General features: G+C 39.4%; 1 protein-coding gene across 5 annotated transcripts in view; it reads left to right on the top strand.

The window, feature by feature from the left end:
• The window catches only part of arhgap12b (Rho GTPase activating protein 12b), a 200,324-nt gene that overhangs the window by 54,702 nt on the left and 118,206 nt on the right, over window positions 1-27,416 (top strand). For 4 of the 5 annotated variants that reach the window (XM_087987514.1, XM_087987513.1, XM_087987512.1 and 1 more), the window contains exon 3: window positions 19,389-19,646. The exons of the other annotated variant lie outside the window; for it this stretch is intronic. In XM_087987514.1, the coding sequence (XP_087843640.1) occupies window positions 19,389-19,646 (258 nt within the window). The remainder of the gene's footprint in view (window positions 1-19,388; window positions 19,647-27,416) is intronic. 5 annotated transcript variants of the gene reach the window in all.

Genomic DNA, 27,416 nt, shown 5'->3' with positions numbered 1-27,416 from the left:
TGGATCAGAATCCTGGAATTCCCTCCCTAATGGCATTGTGGGTCAATCCACAGTAGGTGGACTGCAGCTGTTCAAGAAGGCAGCTCACCACCATCACCTTCTCAAGGGCAACTAGGGATGGGCAATAAATGCTGGCCAGCCAGCAATGGCCACATCCCACAAATGAATTTTTTAAGAAGCTGCTACAACAACACAAAGTTTAGGATTGAGCCTCCTCACCCAACTTGCAATTGTCTGACTGACTAGCAGCCAGAAGATAGCAACCTTCTACATACATTACCCCTGGCCAATTAACTAAAGTGGAGCCTGACCCTGATTGATTGATCTGGATTATCTATTGAAAACCACATAACAAGCCCCTCATTTTGTTCCAAGACAGGATTTAATCTACTAATCATTGTAATAACATTTTTCCTGAATGTTACAATTCTCCAGCTAACTATTTCTCAATAGCTGCTAACCTAAAACACTTTCAACACAATTCAAACAAAATTGTCAGAGTTGCTAATAACCATACTTGTATTTTGCTAAGTTTTTAACGTTTTGAAATGAAAATATTAGTATTGAGAATGTAATACATCTGATTTTTTTTAAGGTAGAATGAAGAAGGTAGTTGCTTGGCAGTACGGATCCTATATTTCCTAAAAAAAAACGAATGTTTTGTCTTGTGTTCATCAGCACTGAAATACAAGAAAGCCAATGTAGAAATCAATAATTAATTTATTGTGGATAAAAATATGTCCACATATTGCACCTATATCACTGAGGAAAAGACCAACAGAGATGGCAATCCTCATGGGATCACTCCGTGTTTGCTTGCTTGGTTTGAATTTAATCAATTAACCATTCCTGCTGTATCTCTATGCCAACCATAGTTCAACTAATGAGCACCCTCTTCTCATCCTGTAGAAATTGTTGGTTCCTTTATAAAGTGACTTTTCTTACATTTCACTGCTTGTGAACAGAAGGCAAAAAAACTTCAACTTCATATCTCTTTTTAACAATAAATGCAAGCAGTATTACTAACCACAAAAAGTGAGTAACTTTGGATTCTGAGAGAAATAGATGTCAAAAGTTTCAAATCTAAACTTGATGTGCCACTTTACTTTTAACAGAGACAGTTTGAAGGTTGGTAACAAATGCAGTCTCAGGAGACAAGTCTGTTGATTAAATCTTTTAAGAAGGCTGTGTTTTTCCATTTCAACAAGATTTCTATTTGTAAACAGCCAGTTAGGCTTCATCGGCTAGAATTAATGTCAGATTAAAAGGGACAAGAAGAGTTTGAAGGATCACTTAAGTAATTTAAGTGATTTTACACTGTTGCTTATGGTATAGTTGAGTTAGAATTATTTCATCCTGGTTTATCATGTTATCCTGTAAGCCCCTGGCCCAAACATCTATCAAACACAAATCTCCTCTTGACACCCTGCAATTACAGACTCAACATATGATTAACAGCAGAATGCCTCTGTTCCCCAATTGGGTACAAATACTCAGCACCCCTCCCACTGACATACGGCCAGCTTATCATTCAAATATAAATGCCCTGAAGTTAAAATGCCACAAGAAATAGTTTGAGTTTGTGTTTTGAGGGGTACAGATACTAGTTTTTGTAACGTCACCATAATGATGATGCCCACAGTACTTCAAATCCTGAACAGTTGCATTGTTTTAGTATATAATGTATTATAAAATTGTCTAATAAGTTTATTTCTAAGGCTGAAGTTCTGTGACCTGAAAATAGATTTCTATCTCTTTAATTGTAAGAATTTGTATAAAAATTCTGTCTCATATACCATCTATTTCATGAATCTTCTTTCAAATTATTGCTTTGTGTTGTTTAGAGAGGGTGTTGAGATAAAATCGTTAATTAGTCACATGATAGTATACTAAAGTACACCACAGCCCTGTTTTGGTGAGCATATTCAAGCTAGTTTTGCATTGGCTAGGCTTTACTTAGAACTACTGGTTTTGCAAAGTCATAACTTCCACATCAGTGTTCATTCTACTTTACCATATGAATCCGTCATCCGCACAGACACGAGCCTCATGCAGTTTTCGACATTCAGGGGTATCAGCAGAGAGGAGGAAGAGGATGATGTTTTTGTTTGCAGTTCACCTTTAAAGGTATAGTTTTTTAAAAATAAATCTTGACTGCAAGTCAAACTGTGTCTCAGCAGGAGTGTACAGTGTTTCTCTGTGCACTCTGTAATCCAGCTAATATTTAATTATGCAGCAAAATTTTCGAAAACAAATGTAATTTGGTTGTTTGTTGTGGAAGAGGACTGCAACTAGACAAAGTAGTAAAGTTTCAAAATATTCTGTAATTTGTGGTATACAAGTTGAGTCTTTTTTGTTTTGCAATATGAAAAGGAAATAAAAGCAGTTTGTTGTAATGGCTTGCTCAGTATGTTTGGATTTCATCATGCAAGCACTGGAATTTTTAAAGCTGGCTATTGGAGGGACAAAATTATAATTTTTAAATTACCTTGTACACTTCCATTTGCTGTACGTAAATTAACTGATTTTACTGTATTCGGAAAACATTTTAAACCTGATGCTAATTATTCTGATTGTTTAAGCTAAACTGCCAAATATTTAGTGCTTAAACTGCTGGTATTTTGGCTTGCAAAGCAAAATGGAACAAACAAATGCATAGTATATGGTAATTTGTGTTACTATGTCTGGATGTTTGTCATTTGCTGACCTGCAATATGTAAACCTCTGGCCACTATATTAATTAATTGTGCACAATTGCAGACTTGTGTTTAACTCAGTTCAGATAAAACCTGAAAATGTGCTATATTGATTACCTTCAGGAATTGTTCATTGAGGTTGCTTTCAGTGATTAGCTGTGGAAAAATGCAAAGTTCATTGCTGCTGAAAACATTATAGAAATGTGACATGAAACTTTGAACTGTTTTGAGGGGCAAGAATAAATTTTATTATGAATTGTAATTTTTTTTGACTGAAATGTATTAGGAATTATTTTAGATTTACCTGACTTTTAAAAAAAAAACCTAAGTTGACAAATATTTGGGTAATTCTATAGATCAGCAATTATCTGCTGTGTACCAGGTTGTTTTTGGTGGCCAATTCTTTTGTTTTGGCCATGAAGTCAACTGTTTTTATTTATCCCCTCTAGCCTCCATAAAAGAAAGGGAACAAAAAATTGAAGAGCAAAAGAATAACAATATTGTCACGAACGGCTAGGAAGTCTGTTGGAAATTTAGCCCCACTAATTCAGGTGATGTCATAAATATGATAATTTGACTAAACCACCAAATTTCTCCAATTCTATCTGTCCAATTCCGGTTAAAAGAATAAGTGCACCATATGTACTTATTTTAATCCAACTGTTGTAACCAATGGCAAATACATGGATTTCTAACATAAGTTCAACTAAACCCTACCATGTTCTTAAAATACCCATATACATACAAACAGACACACAGAGACAGGACATAAATATTATGGGTGGGAAGCAACCTTTCTCCTAAGCTGTGCGTGTGCACAGCTGCTCCAAAGTTCCACATGGGGCGATCAGTGTCAGCATGCTGATCACTGCATTGTGCCATGCATAGATCTCAGAGGTGCATGATGCTGGGAAGAAAATTAAAGGGAATACTGGTGGGGAGGATGGTAACAATTCAGGAGTATAGGTAGTTCTCCTAAAATACCATAGTTGCGTTCCAGCGGAACCTTGCTTAATGGAAATATTGGGGCCTGTGGGAAATGTGAGGTATGGGGCAGACCAGCAAAAAATGTTGCTCACAATTGCTCTAACACAAGGTATAGCATAGCCTGAATGAAAGTTGAAACCATATTAATGAAACAAAATAAATTTAACACAGTACATTTAAAAAATGTAAGAAAACTGCTCTCTGTACAGTACCTGTCACAGAAAACTGCTCTGTCAGCGCATGCGCAGTACGGCAGGAAGACCGGCACTGACATCGTGCATGTATAGAATGGTGCAGAAACTTTGGTGTGGACATCTGCGCATCCGCAGAACAGCTCGAAATCGGCACCAACGCTGCACGTGCACAGACACCGCCGCATGGACAGAATGGCAAGAACATCAACACATGCTCAGAACAGCACAGAGATTTTGGTATGCAAATCGGCGCTCGTGCAGAACAAAGTGCGTGAACAAATCCCTGCTAGAATTGCAGTATCGCCAACTGAGGTAAGGATTCTCCAAAATACTGCTCCCTAATTCTTCAGTGACCTTATAGCCAAATCTTGCTGCCAAAATGTGTGTTAATGGATACTTTGGATGAACCAGGAAATCCACTGCCCACTGAAGACCAGGTGTGCGGCATTCAAGTCAGACGCCCCAAACCTTTACAGCAAAACAAGATGTGATCTCTGCAAGGCCATGAGAGATGCTGAGAGGCAGTACCGAATCAAGTTAGAGGCTCAAACTAACCTCAGATACCCACTGCCTGTGGCAAGGCCTACATGACGTAAAAGGATGCAAAATGAAGCTGAACAAAATAGCGAACAAAAACACATCCCTCCCTGATGCACTCAATGCTTTTTCAGATCAGTTCAAGCATTGTCATCTGCCCCAATAGCACTGGACACATCTGTTCCCTCAAGTAACCACTGCAGATGTCAGATTGGCCTTCTTGAGAGTAATCCTGGGTAAAGCTACTGGCCTACTTGGAGTTCTCAGATCCTGTGTGGACCAGCTGGCAGGAGTATTCGCTGACATCTTTAACCTCTTCTTACTACAATCTGTAATCCCCACTACTTCAAGAAGACCTCCAACATCCCAGTACCAAAGCAAGCATATCCAAGGTGCCTCAAAGACTACCTCCTGGTATCTCTGACCTCCATAATCGCGAAGTGCATCGAGAGGTTAGTCATGGCCAACATCAACTCCAGCCTCCCAGACTGCCTTGATTGCTTGCAATTTGCCTACCGGTGAAACAGGTCCACAGCACATGCCATTTTTCTCACCCTACGTTCATCCCTGGAACATCTGATTAATAAGGATACCTATGTCAGCCTTCTACTAATCAAGTACAGCTCCACTTTCAATATTATAATCTCAATCTGCCCTCTGCAACTGGACCCTCAGCTTGCTGACCCATAGATTACAATCTGTGAAGATAGACTACAGCACCTCCTCCATGGTAATCCTCAACACCGGCACCCTGCAAGGATGTGCCCTCAGCCCTCTTCTGTACTCCCAGTACACTCAACTGTGTGGCCAAATTTTGTGCGAATGCTATCTACAGGTTCACTGACAATACCAAAGTAGTTGACCGGATATTAAACAATGATGAGTCAGAACAGGAAGGACTAGATGTCATGGTGCAAAGATAACGATCTCTGTCTCAATGTTAGCGAAACAAAAGAACTGATCATTGACTTAAGAAAGAAAGGAGGAGGACATGCCCCTATCTACAGCAGTGGAGAGGTTTGAGAGCGTCAAGTCCCTAGGAGTGACGATAACCAACAATGTGTCCTGGATCTCCCATGTAGATATGACAATCAAGTAGGCACAACACTGCCTCCTCTTCCTCAGGAGGGTTAGAAATTTAGCATATCCATAAGGACCCTCATCAGCTTTTACAGATGCACCATAAAAAATTCTGTCTGAGTGTGTAATAGTCTGGTACAGCAACTGCTCTGCCCAGAACCATAAGAAACAGAAAGTTGTGTCCACACCCTACACCATTCACAAAAGCCTACCTCCCATCCATGGACTCTATCTACACATCTTATCGCTGTGGAAAAGCTGCTAACATCATCAAAAACCCCTCCCACCCAGGTTATAATCTCTCCCAACCTCTTCTGTCAGGCAGAAGACACAGAAGCTTGAACACGTGTACCAACTGGTTCAAGAACAGCTTCTTCCCTGTTGTTCGACTACTGAATTTCAAATCTACCTTGCTCTTATGCACCTCCTGTGCAGTTGTATGTCTCGTTCTTTGTGATCTGGGTGACCTTGTATTGTTATGATCTGCCTTTACTGTTTGCAAAACAACCTTTCACTGTACTTTGATACGTGTTAACAATAAATCAAATCAAATTGAAGGTAGGAAACAGAGGGTGGTGGTGGAGGATTCTTTTTCAGCCTGGAGGCCTGTGACTAGTGATGTGCCACAAGCATCTGTGGTGGGCCCATTTTTTGTCATTTATATAAATGATTTGGATATGAATATAGGAGGAATGGTTACTAAGTTTGCAGATGACACCAAAATTGATGGTGTAGTGGACAGTGAAGCAGGTTATCTCCGAGTACAACAGGACCTTGATCAGATGGGCCGAGGAGTAGCAGATGGAGTTTAATTTAGGTAAATGAGAAGTGTTGCATTTTATCAAGGTAAATCAAGGCAAGACTTATACGGTTAATGGCAGGGTCCTGAGACTGTTGCCAAATAAAGAGAACTTGGGGTGTAGGTTCATAGCTCCTTGAAGGTGAAATAACAGGCAGAACGGCTAGTAAAGTGAGTGGCACAGTGGTTAGCACTGCTGCCTCACAGCCCCAGAGACCCAGGTTCAATTCCCACCTCAGGAGACTGACTGTGTGGAGTTTGCACGTTCTCCCCATGTCTGTGTGCTCCAGTTTCCTCCCACAGTCCAAAAATGTGCAGGTTAGGTGAATTGGCCATGCTAAATTGCCCGTAGTGTTAGGTGAAGGGATAAATGTAGGGGAATGGGTCTGGGTGGGTTGCGCTTCGGCGGTGTGGACTTGTTGGGCCTAAGGGCCTGTTTTCACACTGTAAGTAATCTAATCTAATCTAAAGATGGTATTTGGTATGCTTGCCTTTATTGGTCAGTGCATTCAGTATAGAAATTGGAAGGTCATGTTGTGGCTGTATAGGATGTTGGTTTGACCAGTTTTGGAGTACTGTGTTCAGTTCTGGTCTTCCTGCTGTAGGAAAGATGTTGTTAAACTTGAAAGGTTTCAGAATGTTGCCAGGGCTGGAGGGTTTGTGGTGTAGGGAGAGGCTGAATAGGCTAGGGCTTTTTTACCTTGGGGTGATGGAGGCTGAGTGGTCACCTTTATGGAAGTTTATAAAATCATGAGGTGCATGGTTAGAGTGAATAGCCAAGGTATTTTCCCTGGGCTGGTGGAGTCTAATTTTAGAGGGCATAGGTTTAAGGTGAAAGGGGAAAGATTTAATAGGAATTTAAAGAAGCAATTTTTTCACATACACTGTGGTGCGTGTATGGAATGAGCTGCCAGAGGAAGTATTGGAGGCTGGTACAATTACATCATTTAAAAGGCATCTGGGTTGGTACATGACAGGAAGAGTTTAGAGGATATGGGCCAAATGCTGGCAAATGTGACTCGACCAGTTTAGGATATCCAGTCGGCATGGATGAAGGATCTGTTTCCATTCTGTTCATCTTTATGACTCTGACTGTGTCCACTCTGTCAGGACCCCTCAGGATCTTATATGTTTCTAACAAATTGCCTCTTGGGTTGTCTAAACTCCAGCAGATGCGAGCCTGGTCAGTCCAATCTTTCCACATAAGGCAATATTCTGAACTGTCTCTTGTGCATTTTAGTCCTTCATTTGTTTAGATGGGGAAAAAAGCTCAACTTGGTCAGATGTACTCTGGACCAGGTGAGACTTGGATCCAGACCTGCTGGTTCAGAGGCAAGGACACTAATTTTGTGCTAGAAGACCACTTTCATATAGATGCAACGGAGCTGTTAAATAGGTTGGCATCACTTAGTTATCCAATTAGATAGGACACATCCTAAATGGCGAGGAGAGCTAGTTTCTGTACAGCAGAAGCTCTGATCATAATTTTTCAATCCCTCTAGCTTATGGGAATGGTGCCAAAAAAATGGAAGATTACAAATTTTACATTATCCTCAAAAAAGAGAGGTAAACATGGTAACTACAGACTAATCAGTAATCTAAATGCTGAGAAACTTTTGGAATATCTTTGGTTAAATAATGACTGATGCCAAATATTTGTAGGCAAATTGTGTTGGTTACTGCAGTGAATGTCATATGTTACCATAACACATGCCATTGTACACTAAATACAAAAAGAAGGAAGTGATGCTAAAGCTTTACAAGTTTTGTTGCAACCTCTGGGGTATTGTGTAAAATTCAGAGCACCACATTTTAGGAAGGATGTCAAGAACTTGGAGAAGAAATGGAGGATGTTTACCAAAATGTTACCAGGGATGAAGTACAACATTCATTTGTGGAAGTTGGAATCATTGTTCTTGACCCAGAGAAGGTGGGGGTGGGGGTGGGGATGTACAAAATAGTGAGGGGTTTTCGAGTCATTAGAGATGTACAACACAGAAACAGACCCTTTGGACCAGCTTGTCCATGCCAACCAGATATTCTAAATTAATCTAGTCCTATTTGCCAGCACTCTGCCCGTGCCCTTCTGAACCCTTCCAGATGCCTTTTAAAGGTGGCAGCTCATTCCATCAAAGCACCACCCTCTGCGTGAAAAAGTTGTCCCTTGGGTCTCTTTCAAATCTTGCCCCATAGTTCTACTCCTCTACTCTGGGGGGAAAAGACCTTTGTATATTTACTCTATCTATGCACCTCACGTATTTTATAAACCTTTATAAGGTCACCTCTCAGCCTCTGACATTCCAGGGAAAATAACCCCAGCCTATTCAGCCACTCCCTGTAGCTCAAATCTTCCAACCCTGGGAACATCACTGTAAATCTTTTCTAATTCCTTTCAAATTTCACAACATCCTTCTGATAGGAGGGAGACCAGAATTGCACACAATATTACAAAAGTGCCCTAACCAATGTCTTGTATAGCTGCAACAATGTGATCTTCCAACTCCTCTACTTAATGCTCTGACCAAGAAAGGAAAGCACACCAAACGCCACCTTCACTATCCTATCTACCTGTGACTCCACTTTAAAAGAACTATGAACCTCCACCCCAAGATCTCTTCGTTCAGCAACACTTCCAAGGACCTTACCATTAAATGTACAAGTCCTGCCCTAATTTGCCTTTCCAAAATCACGTTTATCTAAATTAAATTCCATCTGCCACTCCTCAGCCCATTGGCCCATCTGATCAAGATCTCGTTATATTCTTAGGTAACCTCCTTCGTCGTCCAGTACACCTCCAATTTTGATGTCATCTGCATACTTACTAACTGTATCTCCTATGGTTTTGCTGAGAGTAAGTAGTTTTCTTTTGCAAGTTGGGTGGAATCCGATTCCCCAGAAATTTTCAAAAGTCAGCGGACATGCATTTGAAAACTCATTTGTGAAAATGTTTGTGATGTGAAATTAATGTCTTCAAAGAGCTGGCACTGACACAAAGAACTGAAGTCCTGTTTGGAATTGATAGAATCCCTACAGTGTGGAAACAGGCCATTGAGCCCAGCAAATCCTTACTGACTCTCTGAAGAGCATCCCACCCAGTGTCAGGTGGGCATACCTTTTTTTTTGCATAGTTTTACTGGGTTCAAATTCTAAACTCATTTGATCCAATTTTTTAGGTGCCTTCATCCATTCAGCATTTCTCATGAACAATGCCTGTCTGAAATGTTTTCTTGGGAAATGTTTTATGCTTGAATATCATCATCGGCTTTTTGCCACATCAGATCGAAGCAGTAAGCTCTGGATTCTCACGGAAAAGTTATTTCTTTAGAAGATTTTTTTTTCCCCACCAATCTTGGTAAGGGCTTGCTTGGCAGCATGTCAAAGTTTCATCCATATTTCCAATGCAGGTCGATCAATATGAATTTTTCTTTTCATTTAGCATGACAATTGGATGACTTTATTGTCAAAAGCAGGTGGTAGTGTTAGATCCTTTTCCTGAGGTTTTACATTCGAGATGCAATTCACTTCTGCAAACAGTTAAAGTTTATTAAAGCCTGTACAAGTTGGGTCACCCCATGACCCTCTTCGCAGACGTGCAAAGTTTAGTCAAAAGAAGCCCCGAACAAAAAGCAAACATCACCTTTTAAAAAGGTCAATTGGCCATGCTCTCAGATACTCTGGCCACTCCCCCACAGTCACATGCCAATCAAGATAACCCCAGCTGCTCCCTCACAGTCACATGTACCCCAGATACAATGGTAGGATGAGATCGTCCTGAGATAATGCAAATGTAAATGCCCTAATCCTGGGGAATCACTCTACCATTTCCTGACTCAGTGATTCCCCAAGACAATGAAGGTGTGATATGTCCTAGCTTCCGGAGGGTGGCTATGAAAGCATTTCTGAATGGAAGGCACAAAATGATAGTTTAATTTGCTAATAGTAGGGGAGTAGTAGCAATTGACTGTCTAAATGGAGTGGGAGTCATCCGCGTTCCTGCATGAACGTCATCCCCACCCACTTCCAGAATGTTCAGTCAGTGCAGTTTAACCCTTTAATCTTACATTAATGTCCAGAGAGATATTCCAATTTAATGTTTTAACATTACAGTAAATACATTGTAATTTTTCTATTCTGACTGCTTATAAAATGTGCGTTTCATAAGTTCGGGGTGATACATAAGAGTAACCTAGAATTCTGGAATTCCATCTTTCTTTGCTTCTGAAGGCAGTGTGTTCAGTGCTTTTGCAGGTGACACGATGACCATTTTTCTGATGCTGGTTCACCCATTAACTTTTTCTGCATGATTGTTATTCTTCCTCAAAGGCATTGTGTTACTATATGATAATATAGTCCTGTGACTTGGTTGTGAGACTGCTGCTGGAATTAAGTAAAGGAGAAATCTAAGAGCCTGTAAATGCTTTAATTTAATAAAATGTAGGGATTATGATCAAATAATTATTAATCACACCACTGTTTAACCCTGAGAAACTAAGTGGAATTACTCTAGATATATAAAAGATTAGACTTTTAGGCCAAAATTCATGGGGTTGACTTTAGCATGTGTATGCATGGTGGTGTCTTTAATAAAAAACTGAGTGAATGAATGATTTATTGTCATATATGTCTTGGAGATGCAATGAAAAGCATTTCGTGGCCACAATCTGGCACTATTTTGAATTATAATAAGAATAAAAAGAAATTACTTAATTAAGAGTTTGTCTTCGTTTAAATTGGGTCTTAAACATGGGTTCAGGGCTTCTGTAAGGTCTATGTGAAGAGTTCTGGTCCTCAAGGAGTCCCACTATGGGAACAGCGACAACAGCATCAGTGCCCCAGGAAACCCCAGCATCTGCCATTGCGAAGAGTCTGTGGATGATATGAAGTGGACTTCATACTCAAGTTATTTATTATAACCTGCATAATTTTAGACATAAAGGTGGAACTTTGATCTAACTATATTTTTATAGGTAGCCCTTAATGATTTTAAAAAAGAGTGGATTTTTCCACTACTACTTTAACTGTAATTGACCTTTAAAGGAATAGCATCTGGAAATTAGATTATGATATCCACCACTACAAGGATTTACTGGTATCCTGCTTTCGTTTTCTGTACACAGTCCTACACAGTCTACTAAGACAGTATTGAATGTTTAATTGATGCTTAATTTTTCTGTAATCCTACATGCCCAACCATGGGAATTTCTTGTGCTACTCACAATATCTCCTTAAGATATTTGAGAGACACCACTACCTGATGAACAAACATCCATTTCTTACCTGCAGGGCTGTCAGGATGTGATGAAGTACCCTCTTCCACTTCCTTACTAAAACTGTTTCCCAGAGTGTTATTATGTAAAAAAAACAGTTAGCTTTGGTTGATTTTGTTAACTTGATTAACTTTGGACTTGCTTTGAGTCTCCATTATAGAAGTCATACTAAACACTTTTTTACAATTATTCCCATCCTGAAAAAAGTGTTTTGACTATTGTAACATCTGTCTATGATATTACTTAACCTCTGGTGATGGAGTACATTCAGCCATGCTGTGGTCACCACACGTGTTGGGAAAAATGCCTGGAATTTGTTCTGTCTCTTTAACTTCATTTGGACTTCATGTTTGGAGGCAAAGCTGTAACTTCCTTTGCAACCAAACCATTATCTAGGAGCAAGTGCACTCCATCCATGGGTAATTTCTGAACTACTACTACTACTACCGTAGTTTCGGACATCAAGTTGCATTATAAATTCACTATTTTTGTACAAAGGAATGGATTTGAACTCTCCACTTATTTATTAAAAATTTGGCTTTCACAATACTCTGGAGGAAAATCTATGTCCCTCTTCAACAAAAGAGTTTGCATACCTCCTGTATCTCCCAATGTAGTTATGGGTTTAGTTGTATCACTTGAAGACAAAGCCAAATTCCTTTCATCTTTCATCTGTCTTATTTTGCTTGACTTCCATTTTCAGGGGAGCTCTTACGAACCCCAATTGTTCTCATGTGTTTCCCATGCAACTTGCAACATTTTGAACAAAGGTGACCTACAATTGGTACAATGCAAAAACTCAAGCTTACAGCAGTCACTTCCTATTCTGAGTAGCTTCCTTTCTGGTGTCAGGTGGAAATCTTAAGGCATTCCCAGCAGTTCCTCCTTTACACGGTCTACTTGTCTTTGTTTTGTTCCGCCACCTTCTATCCTTTATTGGTTTTATAGAGATGAGGGGAAAAAAAGATTGCGTTTTATGGATCAGCTCAATTGTCAACTATTCCTGCTACCAGTGTCGCCCTTGCAACCCTTTGGTCATCAGTGAGGTTTCTAATTACTAAATTCTTCCACGAGAATAACTTGTTTGAGAACTTTACATGTAATATCTACTCCTAATGCCCATATCCACTAGTCAAAATTTCTTTACCATTTCAAATTTAACATAGATTGTCCAGGCTGTTACCTTTTAAGTCTTGAAACTTTTGCCTGTATGCTTCAGAAACTCATAGATCCAGAGTAACTGTTTACAGTAATATAATTCATTCAAAACTCTTCTGACAGTGATTCATAAATTCCATGTGCTGGACCCATCCAATCTACTCTGCCTGGGCAATGTCCAGTTTTCCTTTGGCTATTTTATTTGATTTGCTGCCCATTTCTAAATGACATTTTTAAAAAATGCAACACATATTCTTTTCTCAAATTTTGGTGGGCATTATGCAAATTTAAGCAGTCCCTTACTGAACTTTAGAATATGGATAGCATTTTCTTAATCAGAACCTCCTTCTGTATCAGAGGCAGCCTATTAAAGCTGGTTTTCTTTTCTCAATTCCCACTTTTATCTTTTTCTCCCCCCGAATCTCTCGTACCAGCATCTTAAATGATCTTTGCCTTCTTTTTCCACCAAGTTGAATTTTTAAAATCTCCATATCCATCCATTTCAATTCCAATGTCCAGTCCTTTTCTCTCAAGCTGCCTCATTTCTTTTTCATGTTCAAGCTTCTGTAACTGTAACTCAGTTCTCGCAATCTCTATGATTCACTGCTTGTCTACCTTGTCTCTCTAATCTGAAATGACTGCTAATATTTCAATTATGTCTACGTTCTTAGTTTTTCCAAGAAATTCTATCTTTAACTAATTTGTCTATTCTATGGCCTTAGCTGCAGTCATGTCTTGTAAAATAATTGGAGTATTTCCCCTTTCTGTAGGAATGTTTTAGTTGCTTTCATTACCATCTTATTTTACATTACATTATCTGCCCTTTTTATCCTTTTACCAATTATCTTACTTCAGATCTAATCTCGCATTATCTGCATTCAGAGGTCCTGCACCAAGCCCCCCACAAAGCTTTTGTCAGGTAGAGTGCACTGGATATGAAGTTCCACTATTCCATGAGTTATCACAAATGTATAAATGACCAATTTACACACTAGGCTGGTTAATTTGCCTGATTTTTGACCACTAAGATAAAACAAACTCTCACCAAGTTTTATCAACTAACAAGAAAACAAAATGCATTTATCATAACAAATGTGTCCTTTACTTGGTAAGATAGATTGTTAATTGCTACAGATTAAAACTATGTTGCTTTTAAATATCGTTCACAAATAGGGCAAGCAGTTCTGCAAAAATATGAGTGGCAAACATAGACAAAATTCTGTGAATCCAGTGTCCGTCCCACAAGGATAGATGATATAACTTTCTCAGTTATTTTAGTTTCTGGTGATGATTTTACATTCTCAACCACAGAGGATCCTCAGTCTTTAACTGGTGAGTTGGATCTTGGTCTTGCTTGAGTGAGAAGTTCTTGCTTCCCGAGTCTTTAAATGCTGTTTCTGTTTGAATCTGAGAGACCCTTATCTTGGCTCGCCTGAATACGACAATACCCTTCTCTCAAATTAATGATAATTTGTAACTTAACTATAAAAAGCTGTTGCTAGACAGTTTTTTTAATGCAAAGACACTTGGTGCCAATGTATCACTCAGAATGAAATCCAGTTTCTCCAAAAGTTACATGATCTTGTGTAAATGTTCCCAATTTTCACTCGATTTGTAAAAGAAATTAATTCTTAATTTTTACAGTTTACATTCCAAGGAAATATATGTAGTCCTGACAATATTGCATTCTCTGTAGAATTGCAACATACCTATTCAGAATTTATGTTTGGTTTTATGTAGAAGCAGTTGAAGTTTATTGAAATGTTAACTTTGAATATGTTTTGCTAGCAAAATGCTAGTATTGAAACACCAGTGAAATTGAAATTGAAATTAGTTGAAATGCCACATTGTATTGTATTGGAGATGCCGGTGTTGGACTGGGGTGTACAAAGTTAAAAATCTCACAACACCAGATTATAATCCAACAGGTTTAATTGGAAGCACTAGCTTTCGGAGTGCTGCTCCTTCATCAGGTGGTTATGGAGGACACAACTGAGAGGCACAGAATTTATAGAAAATGTTTTTGCACACTGTAAAATTTTGCCATAAATTCTGTGTCTTACAATTGTGTCCTCCACAACCACCTAATGAAGGAGCGGCGCTCCGAAAGCTAATGCTTCCAATTAAACCTGTTGGACTATAATCTGGTGTGGCGATTTTTAACTTTGTATTGTTTGCTATTTGAGCAAGTTATACTTAGCTGCATTACAACTACTGATCAGAAATAGAGAGTTTAGGCAATTTAACTTAGAATTCCTACTGTGTGGAAGCAGACCATTTGGCCCATTGAGTCTGCACTGACACTCCAAAGAGCGTCCCATCCCCTAACCCTGTAAAAACCGTAGCCAACCCACCCAACCTATACATCCCTGGACACTATGGGCAATTTAGCATGGCCAATCCACCTAACCTGCACATCTTTTGACTGTGGACGAAAACTGGGATACTGGAAGAACGTACAAACTCTACACATACAGTCGCCCAGGGATTGAATTGAACCTGGTGCTGTAAGGCAGCAGTGCTAATTACTGAGCCACCATGCTGACCCTCTACTGCTTTCCCTTCACTCCAGCACTGCCTCCCCATGTACCATTTGTAAAGTGAATGTATCTAAGTATTTCCATTGCATCATTTAGTGTTGTCTCACTGCTGTTGTCAAAGATATGTCCTTCAGGGTATTGATGATCTTTTATTTATGAAACAAAAAATGAAAATATTAATTGTGTGGTTTTAATGTTGCAATTGGATTCTTACTTCCAAAAAGTGAACCTTACCATAGCTCTATATTCACAGGTGGCTGAAGATGATTTTCAAGTTCAAGTCCCTCATTGACCCTATTCCTCATCTCTGTACTGTCCTACTGGTCTATAGCCCTCCAAGAGATTTGTGTCCCTCAAACTTAGCTCTGTTATGCATTCTGCTATTTTCCTACCATGGTTAGCTGTGTTTTTCTCCACTTCTGAATTTCATTCCCTACCTCATCTCCTGATTAAAAGATTCCTCAAAAATGTACCACTTTAATCAAATTTTTCATCACCCATTATAATATTTGCCTGAGTTCAATTTTTTGAACTCCTTGGGAAGTGTGCACTCTATAAAAGATAATTTTGAGGTATTAGCCAAATGGATCAGTAATGTGTTGCAATTAATGAATATGGACATTACAGAAATTACTTTTTCTAGCTGTTAAAATACCTCTCAGTAAATTTAGCATGAAATCTATGCCTTTATCTGGTATTTACTGGTGCAGTTATTGATTTGGGTACCCTATTTAAATGGAGTTCTGTTTTGCTCACTGCAGGCATTATGTCAAGCCAGTTCATTTTCTAAAATCAAATCAGAAATTGCTGGAAAAACTCAGCAGGTCTGACAGCATCTGTGGAGAGAAAGCAGAGTTAACGTTTCAGGCCTGAAGTCGGGTCACTGGACCTGAAACATTAACTCTGCCAGACCTGAGTTTTACCAGCATCTGCAGTTTGTTTTCTCTTTTCCAAAATCATTTGTCTGGAATTGGCAGTTAGCAGATAACAGGCTGTTTCATCATAAAAATCCACTTACTGCTAATTTCAGTTGTCTTTTGTAATTTCTGTTTGGTATCATTTAAAATTTCCTCTGAGTTGGGAATGATGTGTAATTTTGTTACATTACTAAAAAAGAATGTTTAATTTTGACTTTTTAAATGATCAAATAGCTACTCATGATTAGATTTTTTTTAAAGCTTAGCATATATACAACTTTCAAATACTCAGACTTCCTTTTAGGGTGTGTATGTTCAATTGCTATTGGCTAGACATTTGTTAAATTGACTAAAATATGTAGGAAAGTGTCTATCACTACAAATGACAAAATTCTTCCAAATAATTCCTCTAGATTATAATTTGCAGCCTTAGACCTTTCAACATGTCTGCATGAGTTGGACTTTGCCTTACACATTTTAAGTTTTTACTTTTTTACATAAACTAATAACAGCTCAGCGAGGCAAGTAATGAATCTCAGACCTAAATGAAAAGAACTAGCATAAGTGTATCTCTTTTAACCGATCAGACTGAAGAACACTGCAGTTAACTGTACAAGGACTGAGAATGGAGTGCAAATTGGAATGCACTTTGTACATGACAGTGAGCTTCAACCACTGTAGTTGATATGGTGTGAGTGCTGTTAGGAACAGAGTTAAGGCTTTCACCCCAGTGACAATAAAGTAATGGTGCTGTTGTTCCAGATCAGGTCGGTGAGGGTCTTTGAGGAGAATTTAAAGGTGGTTAGGCTTCTCTGTGACTGCTGTTTTATTTTTCTAGGTGGTAGAAGTTACAGGGTTGAAAAATGCTTTTGAAGGAAGGTTGGAGAACTGTAGTAGTTGGTTTTGTGAATGGTACCTACTTCTGTGTACCATTCGGTGCATTTCAATGGTGAAGCAAGAAATCAAATGATCTGTGGAAAAGTAACGTTTGGTTATCCTTGTTTAATTGTACGCTTGTCACATGCCTACAATTGCTATACAGTTATGCACAAGTACAGGTGAGCACTATTAGTTCATTAATATCTTGACAACAAAATCTGTTGTTTGGGTCATAATTATAGAAAGGCGAAAGTGAGAACTGCAAATGCTGTGGCACTGCAAAAGTATGGCAGGTCAAGCAGCAGGAGAATCGACATTTCAGGCAAAAGCCCTTCATCAGGACTTCTCCTGCTGTGCTTTTCCAGCATCACACTCTTGATTCATAGTTGGGATTAGACTAGATTCCCTACAGTGTGGAAACAGGCCATTTGGCCCAACAAGTCCACACTGATCCTCTGAAGAGTAACCCACCCAGACCCATTTCCCTCTGACTAGTGTACCTAACACTATGGGCAATTCAGTATAGCCAATCCACCAGCGTTACACATCTTTGAACTGTGGGAGGAAACTGCAGCACCCAGAGGAAACCCGCACAGACACTGGGAGAATGTGCAATGTCCATGCAGACAGTCACTCGAGGCTGGAATGGAACCCGGGTCTCTGGCGCTGTAAGACTGCAGTGCTAACCACTTAGCCACCATGCCACCCACTTGTAGAATATCAATTGTTTGAAGTAGTCATTATTATACGTAATACATAGGTATCTTCTTTGAAAAAAAGAGCAGCTAGAGATCAGCAAATCTGCAAAAACTTGTTTTAGTGGTAAGTATGATGTGGAGGAGCCGGTGTTGGACTTGGGTGGACAAAGTTAAAAATCACACAACACCAGTTTATAATCCACCAAGTTTATTTGGAAGTACTCGCTGTTGGAGCGCTACTTCTTCATCAGGTAACTGTGGAACAGGATCATAAGAAACAGAATTTATAGCAAAAGGTTACAGTGTCATGCAACTGAAATGATACATTGAACAAACCTAGATTGTTGGTAAGTCTTTCATCTTTTAGAATGGTTTGCAGGTTTCGGTTCATTAATTTATAGATCCCAGAATTTCTTCTAAGTCATAATAACTTAAGGTTTTGTAAAAAAAATGACATCTCAACTCAGACAATGCATTAAAGGTATGAGATTAGAGTCTGTCTGTATTCCAATCTTCAGTCAGACTGGTTCTATTTCCCAAATGGAATTTACTAAATATTACATGATTGACTGCCTGCAGATTGTGCATTTTTTGAGTAAAATAGAATGTATCTGCAAATATAATTCTGCAAATACAAATTCACCCCATAGATTTATATGTATATGTAAGTGCGTGAGAGAGAGAGAGAGAGAGAGAGAGAGAGTGTGTGTGTGTGTGTGTGTGTGTGTGTGAGAGAGAGAGAGAGAGAGAGAGAGAGAGAGAGAGAGAGAGAGAGAAGTGGGGTCACCTGTAGTGTGACATGAACCCAAGGTCCCAGTTGAGGCCATCCTCATGGGTGCCGAACTTGGCTATCAGCCTCTGCTTGGCCATTTTGCATTGTTGCCTATCCTGAAGTCTGCCTTGGAGTAAGGTCATCCTGAGATCTGAGGCCAGATCTAACCTCGCACCTTTCATTCATTGTCTGAGCTGAGATGTCCTTTTTTTAATAAAGGTTAATTGATCTCAAGATTATGACTTAAAAGAAGTTCTAGGATTTACATATTAATGAACCGAAACCTACAACCCATTCTAAAAAATGAAAGGCTTAAGAACAACCTAGGTTTGTTCGATTTCAGTTGCATGACACTGTAATCTTGCTTTAAATTCTGTGTCTTATGGTCATGCTCCACAACTACCTGACAAAGGAGCAGTGCTCCGAAAGCTAGTGCTTCCAAATAAATCTGTTGGACTGTAACCTGGTGTTGTGAGTTTAACTAATGCTAAGTAGTACCACAAGTGGAAAGGTGAAGTTTCACTCCTTCACTGTGTTGAGGTCCTGATCTGAGCCAGAAGTAGTGGAATCTTTAAAATCACCCAGAAGCCAACACAAATATTGAAACAAGGTTTCTTATCTGGATGGTTGTTTACTTTTTAATGTGAGAATCAGGCTGACTTTATCAATTACAATCAATATTATTGTCATTAAAATAATGTTGAGAGCAGGAAAATTACTTAATCAAATGGAAAAAATATGGCGGGCAATTTTAAAAAAAAAAAATTCCTGCTATCTAGATCCTAAAAGTGATCATGTATCGAGTTGTGCAGGTAATTCAAATTATCTTTTGTTCACTAAAAGATGTTGCTTTAACTTTTGCAGACAATGCCGCCTGCCAGACCAGAATCTCCAGTGTATGCAAATTTGCAAGATTTGAAAATAACTCTAGCCCATTTACCCCCAATTCCCACTAGCCCTCCCAGGCAAATCCATGGTGAATGGGAGGTGCACAAAGATGCAACAGGACGGTTTTACTACTACAACAAGGGAACACAAGAAAGAAGCTGGAAACCACCCCGAATGACCAGAGACACTGTAAATAGAGAACATGATAGCCAGGAGGATTCTGTAAATCATGGAGTAAGTACCTGCATTTTAAAAAAAAAAATGTAATTTAGTTATTGTTACTGCTATATTATGTTATCTACAAAGTTCTTATTGTTTACATTGTTGTTGAGATTGAAATAGTATTTTACTAGTTGTTGTGGACAGTTATGAGTGGCGTGTTACTTTGAGTGTAGTAATAGCAGTTCTCATTTGAGGCAGAATGATCTACTACTTATGCTTCACCAAGTTATACGAGCATAGCAGCTGCACTAATATGATATTTTTCATTGGATATCTTGAAAAATCTTAAGTGCGATTACCAAGTTGGCAGTGATTTTTGTAGAATTTTGTAATAGGAGTCAATTTGCTCCAGCAGCAAGTTTTCGACAATCCCCAACTCCTTTTAAAACATTTACAGTTGGCTGATAGAACAGACATTATATGGTAAGAGTGCAACTAATCCATTAAAACAGCTAGTACCCATCTGTCCTAAGTTTCCTCAAAAAAGGTAATTACAATTATGGAACTTTTTTTCTTGTAAAAGTGCTGAAAATGATGCTGAAAATGTAAAATAGACATCTTGATAACATGTTCATGACCTATATTTCAGAGGTTAATCAGCTAAGTGTTTGATTTCAAGACTTTCAAAACTTACTTTTATAGATTTACAAAAAAAGTGAGGGTGCAGTTTTTATATTTTATTGAGATGTCTCTTGATTGAATTTTAGTATAAAAAATTGGTATTGAGCAGTAGGACTATGCTAATGCTGTGTTTTTGAGCAGTGTTTTGCGTTTGTTTTTAGGTATTTTTTGGGTCTTTCGATTGTTAAAAGAGACAGAGATGGCTTTTAGTAGTGTGATGTCCTCTTCAGTCGGATGTGCGAAATCAGGGAGTATTTAAATGTTCCTAGAGACTGTCTGTCTGGTTGCAAATCCTATTGGATAGCGGCAGTTAGAGGCAATGAGGAATTTACAGATGTCAGAGGATATTGTGGAATGCAGTTTCAGGAAGGTCGAAAATCTGCAGATATAGTCAGGTAGATGGATTACCGCTAGGCAGTTATTTCTGGAGTCTCCTGTGGTTATTGTCATCTCAAGCAAGTATGCTGTTTTGGATGCTGTAGTGGGTGATGGCCTGTCAGAAGAATATAGCACTGACAGCCAGGTTTCTGGTACCCCAACTAGCTGTACTGTAAAGAGGGGTATATCAGGTTCGAAGAAAACGATTGTGCTAGGGGATTCTGTAGTCAGGGCACAGATGGATGTTTCTGCAGCCGTCAGTGAGACAACAGAATGGCATGTAGCCTCCCTGTGTCACAATCAAGGATGTCTTGCAACAGGTGCAGAACATTCTAAAAGGAAAGTGTGGCCACCAAAATGTTGTTGTATACATTGCTACCAATGACATAGGTAGAGAATGAGCTGAGGTTCTGCACAGAGAATGTAGGAAATTAGGCAGGAGGATGAAAAGTAGGCCCTTGAGGCTAGTAATAATTGGATTCTTTCTGGTGCCATGTGCTAGTGAGAGTAGGAGTAGGATCTAGGTCAGATGAAAGCGTGGCTAAGGAGCTGGTGTAAGGGGCCAGAACTCCCATTTTAAGACCATTGGGATTTCTTCTGGGGTAGAAGTGACTTGTATAAGAAGGATGGGTTGCACTTGAATTGAAAGGGGACCAGTATCCTGGCAGGGAGATTTCTTCATGCTACTCGTTAGGCTGTAAACTAATGAGGGGGAGGTGTGGGACCCAAAGAGTTAAGTATAAGCCTGGTACAGTAGATAGGGGGAGCAAGATGAATAGTTAAGACAGGCAAGAGCATGGCAGAGAATGAGGTAAGACTGATAAATTAAATTGCATTTACTTCAATGCAAGAGACCTAACAGGTGAACTTAAGACATGGTTGAGAACATGAGGCTGGGATATCATAGCTATTACAGAAACATGGCTCAAGGAGGGGCAAGACTGGCAGCTTAATGTTCGGAATATAGTTACTTCAGGAAGGATCGAAAGGGAGGCAAGAGAGGAGGGGGAGTGGTGTTTTTGGTTAAGGATAACATTATGGTTGCACTTGGGGAGGATATTCCTGGAAGAATGTCCAGTGAAGTTATATGGTGGAACTGAGGAAAAAGAAATATTTCAATAATCCAATAGTCGGTGGGAAATTGAGAAGCAAATATGTAAGGAAATCCCACATATCTGTGATAGAGTTGTAATGATAGGGGCTTTTAACTTTCCAATCATAGACTGGGACTGCCATAGTATTAAGGGCTTGGTTGGAGAGGAATTTAGGTGTGTACATAAAAGTTTTCTTATTTCGACCAGAGAAGGCAAAAAACTTCTCTTGGGAAATAAGGCAGGGCAAGTGACTGAAGTGTCAATGGGAGAGCACTTTAGGGCAAGTAATCATAATTCTATTTGGTTTAAAATAGTTATGGAAAAAGATAGACCTGCTCTAAAAATAAAAGTTCTAAATTGGAGTAAGGCCAATTTTGATGGTTTTGGGCAGGAGCTTTCAAAAGTTGATTGGGGGAGGCTGTTTGCAGGTAAAGGTACAATTGCGAAAGGAAGGCCTGCAGAAATGAGATAACGAGAGTTTAGACATAATATGTTCTTGTTAGCGTGAAGGGCAAGGCTGGTAGGTGCAGGGTAGGCTGGATGACAAGAAAAACTGAGGTCCTGGTTAAGAAGGAGGCATATGTCAAGTTTAAACTGCTGGGATTGAGTGAATCCCTAGAAGAGTATAAAGGCAGTGGAGTATACTTCAGAGGGAAATCTGGAGGGCAGAAAAGGGACATGAGATAGCTTTGGCCAATAGGGCGAAAGAGAATCCAAAGAAATTCTACAAATATATTAAGGTCCTAAGGAGAGATCAATTAGGAAATCTCTGTGTGGAACCACAAGTTAGGTGAGATACTAAACAAATATTTTGTCAGAATTTAATGTGGAGAAGGGCTTGGAAGCTAAGAAACTTGGGGAAATAAACAGTAATATCTTGAAAAGAATCCACATTACAGAAGAGTACATGCTGAAGGTCTTAAAATGCATAAAAGTAGATAAACACTTTGGACTTGATCAGAGACCCAGAACTTTGGGAAGCTAGGGGCAGAGATTACTGGGCCCCTTGCTGAGATCTACCTATCGTCGACAACCATGAGTGAGATCCTGAAGACTGGATGTTGGCTAATGTGGTAGGAGGAAGTGAGGACTGCAGATGCTAAAGATCAGAGTCGAAAGTGTGCTAGAAAAGCACAGTAGGTCAGGCAGGATCCTAGGAGCAGGAGAATTGACATTTCACGTATAAGCCCTTCATTAGCTCATTCCTGATGTGGTGCCATTATTTAAGAAAGGTGATAAGGAAAAACCAGGGAACTATAGACTGGTGAATCTGATGTCATTGGTGTTCAAGTTGTTGGAGGGAATTCTGAGGGACAGCATTTACATGCATTTGGAAAAGCAAGAACTGATCAGGGATAGTCAATATGGTTTTGTGCATGGGAAATTGTGTCTCAACAACATCATTGAGTTTCTTGAAGATGTGGCAAGGAAGATTGATGAAGGCAGAGCAATAGATGTTGTCTGCAGGGACTTCAGCAAGCCTTTCAACAAGGTTTAGCATGGTCGACTGGCTCGCAAGATTAGATCATATGAGGAGGAGCTAGCAGATTGGATACAAAATAGGCTTGAAGGTAGGAGATGGGGTAGTGGTGGATGGTTGTTTTTCAGAACTAGAGGTCTGTGACCAGCGGTGTGCCGCAAGGGTCAGTGCTGGGTCCACTCGCTTTTCCTCATTAATATAAATGATTTGGATGTGAATATAGGAGGTATGATTACTATATTTGCAGATGATACCAAAATTGCTGGTGTAATGAACAGTAAAGAAGATTATCTCAGTGTACAACAGGACCTTAATCAAAGTTTGGGTGAAGATTTGTAGCTCGGGTGCTCGTTGTTGTGGTTCTGTTCACCGAGCTGGAAATTTTTGTTGCAAACGTTTCGTCCCCTGTCTAGGTGACATCCTCAGTGCTTGGGAGCCTCCTGTGAAGCGCTTCTGTGGTGCTTCCTCCGGCATTTATAGTGGCCTGTCCCTGCCGCTCCTGGTTGTCAGTTTCAGCTGTCCGCTGTAGTGGCCGGTATATTGGGTCCAGGTCGATGTGTTTGTTGATGGAGTTTGTGGATGAGTGCCATGCTTCTAGGAATTCCCTGGCTGTTCTTTGTTTGGCTTGCCCTATAATGGTAGTGTTGTCCCAGTCGAATTCATGTTGCTTGTCAAGAACAGCCAGGGAATTCCTAGAAGCATGGCACTCATCCACAAACTCCATCAACAAACACATCGACCTGGACCCAATATACCGGCCACTACAGCGGACAGCTGAAACTGACAACTAGAAGCGGCAGGGACAGGCCACTATAAATGCCGGAGGAAGCACCACAGAAGCGCTTCACAGGAGGCTCCCAAGCACTGAGGATGTCACCTAGACAGGGGACGAAACGTTTGCAACAAAACTTTCTAGCTCGGCGAACAGAACCACAACAAGGACGTTGATCGTATGGGCCAGTGGTTAGAGCAATGCCAGGTGGAGTTTAGTTTAGATGAATGTGAGATGTTCTATTTTGATAAGGCGAATCAGGGCAAGACTTGCATACATAATTGTAGGGCCCCTAGGTGTGTTGCTGAACAAAGAGACCTAGATGCGTAGATACATAATTCCTTGAAAGTGGAGTTGCAGGTAGACTAGCTGATAAAGAAATGTGCTTTGGTTGCTTGCCTTCATTGGTCAGTACATTGAGTATCGGAGTTGGGAGGTCATGTTGCAGCTGTGTAGGGCATTGGTGAGGGCACTTCTGGAATACTGCATTCAATTCTGGTCTGCCCGCTGTAGGAAAGATGTTGTTAAGTGTTCAGAAGTTTTACCAGGATGTTGCTGGTGTCATCCCGTTTCTCACCACCCCAGTCGAAGCAAAATGCTCAGAGACACAGTATAGCTTTTACCTCCTCCATCTTTATTCTGGGCCCTGGAAGAAGAGAGAACGATCGCCCATGTGCACAGAGACGTGAGTTTACAGTTGTCTCTGGAATAGCAGTTTCTTAATGAATTATTTTACAAGGAGCATCTAGGGAGCATACATATTGATTAGGTGACTGTTACAATCAGCAAGTATCAATAGCAAAGATTAAGCCATCTGGTGTTACACAATGAATGTTCATAACCTTAAATGGCTTCACATAATGAATACTTTTCACCTTGTTAAATTGACCTTACATATTGAATGCTTCCAATATTGTTAAATGGCTCTACATAATGAATGCTTTTCCACCTTGTTAACCCATTACCCTTGCCTCCAGCACCCCACTGTTAACTGCAAGTTGTCATGCTCAGCTGAACCTCCTTGTTTCACAAAACTCAAAACTTAACTCTTTGCCAACTGCTCATACCCGTTACACATTCTCAGTGGGTCTGGAGGGTTTGAGTCTTAGGCAGAGACTGAATTGGCTGGGGCTTTTTTTCCTGGAGTGTCAGAGGCTGAGGGGGGAACCTTACAGAAGTTTATAAAATCATGAGGTGCGTGGATAAGATGAATAGCCAAGGTCTTTTTCCTAGGGTAGGGGAGTCTATAACTAGAGGGCATTGGTTTAAGGTGAGAGAGGAAAGATTTAAAAGGGACCTGAGGGCTACTCTTTCATGTATAGGGTGGCTGTGTGAATGGAACGAGCTGCCAGAGGAAGTGAGTATAACTATAACATTTAAAAGGAATCTGATGGGTATATGAATAGGAAGGATTTAAAGGGATATGGCTAAATGCTGACAAATGGGACTAGATCAGTTTAGGATGTCTGGTCAGTGCAGATGACATAGGGACAGTCTGTTCCAATGTTGTGTAATTCTATGACGCTATAAATATAACGTGCAACTGTAATTATTTTTAATCAATATGTTCAGACATGTTATGACCCACTTTCAGGACAAGTGTAACTTGAATCTAGATCTTTTGATCTGGAAGTTTTGGATACTATCACTGCCCTGCAAGACATATAATGGGCAGCTGTACATTGATATGAATTAGAAATTTTAAGAAATTGGCTAGTTAATGTTAAGTATGATCAAATATTAAATTATTGAATTTATTAAGTTTAAGCTACTAAAGGTATATGTATGTTTTGTCACTCTGCTTTCCCTATGTACATTTGGGTTTGGATATTGGGGTACAGTACTCTAATGACTGTTGTACTGCATTAGTAACCAAGATATCGGGTGAAATTCCACTTTTTGAAATGTAAAATTGGATTAAGTAACTCAGAAAATGGGCATGGCTTTAATTCATGCAAAATCCAGTTGTTTGTTGAGAGTTTATATCTGGACCAATAAATGAACAGACATCTTACAATTTGCCACTTCTTCATGTGAGACCGAACTCATTTAGTAATATCCTTCAGAGAAGTGAACTTCGCTGGGCCAAGATGTGACTCCCCTCCCACATCAGTTGATTCTTAATCTCCTTAGGCAATAAATCTTGTGTTTTAGTTTTGTCCACAATCTAGGAAAATTGTGGAAAACAGGAAAAGGACATAACCAAGTTAAGTTGGGAAAGAATTGAGATGGAATTTAATGCACAGAAATGTGAGGTGATACATTTTCGGAGGAAAAGCAGGTAATAATGCAAAAGTACTGATGAGATGAATGGAGAGATTAAATTATGAACATACAATTTAGTGTATAATTGCTGAAAAGATCCAGTTTCTTAAAACTTGGCATCTTGCCAAAATTCACATTTAAGAGAAAAGCTACATTTACACTATTTGAGAGGAGTTTATTGATTGGATGGACTCTGGAGGAGATGGTGCCATGGCGAATACACTAATAATTGATGATTTACACTTAACTGTCACAATTGGTTTACATTTTTAAATCAGCAGGTTGACTATAAGTGGTCAAGGCATTGCCCTGATTAACCTGTAAATAGGCTGTCACCTGTTATTGAATTGAAGTAAGTGTTGTGAATGTATTTATTTAATTCATAAGTGTTTTAAGGTCTGTTGTGCTGCCAACAGTTACCATGCTTGTGAGACAGGAAGCAAGGGTTAAGTCCCACCTATTCCAGAGGTATGTCATAACATGTCTGAATAGGTTGATTAAAATGGCCATATTTACTTTGAAAGTGTAAATGAAAGTAGATAAAGACACAAACGTTCCATTTCAGGATTTGCATATTGGTTCACAGTAGAAAAGTAGTAGTCAAGGATCATTTTTTCACAAGTACATAATTTAGTGAAAGCTTGATGTTGAACGTAATAGTCTCAGTTTAGCACTGTACAACCTTCTGTACTCAACATTGTATTTTTTTCTCCTTTCCTTTTCTGTTGAATTGATTTTTATCTTATTTCTATCTTTATCCCTACCTGTTATATTCAAATCGATTTTTAAGTCACAATCTACACTTCATTTGGACACCACCTTTGTCTCTTCACTGTATCCTTTATCACTATTTCTGGTTGTTACAGGATTGGAATCTTTTGTTATTTAATTTCCCCTACCTTCCACCCTGTTGTGGATCATCCTTGATTTCCTGTTTGCCTTTCTCTCATCCCACTGGCTTAAAGGCTATTACATTTCTTCAGTTTTAAGAAAGGTTACATGGAATATTTACTCCGTTTCTGTCTCAGATGTTGCCTCACCACCTGAGATTTTCCTTCCTTTTTTGTTCTTAATTATTGTTCTGCATCAGAGGCAAGATTTCTACCAAGTTTATTTTTAAACACATATTTAGCTTACTTACCCCAGAAAGGGCATTATTTGAAAGGCTATTT

Source organism: Chiloscyllium plagiosum, unplaced genomic scaffold (genome assembly GCF_037043375.1).
Source record: "Chiloscyllium plagiosum isolate Xiang-an unplaced genomic scaffold, Cpla_swu_hap1 HiC_scaffold_5, whole genome shotgun sequence".
Taxonomy (NCBI): Eukaryota; Metazoa; Chordata; class Chondrichthyes; order Orectolobiformes; family Hemiscylliidae; genus Chiloscyllium; species Chiloscyllium plagiosum.
The sequence above is the reverse complement of the archived record's forward strand: the minus strand, read 5'-3'. Positions and strand labels throughout refer to the sequence as shown.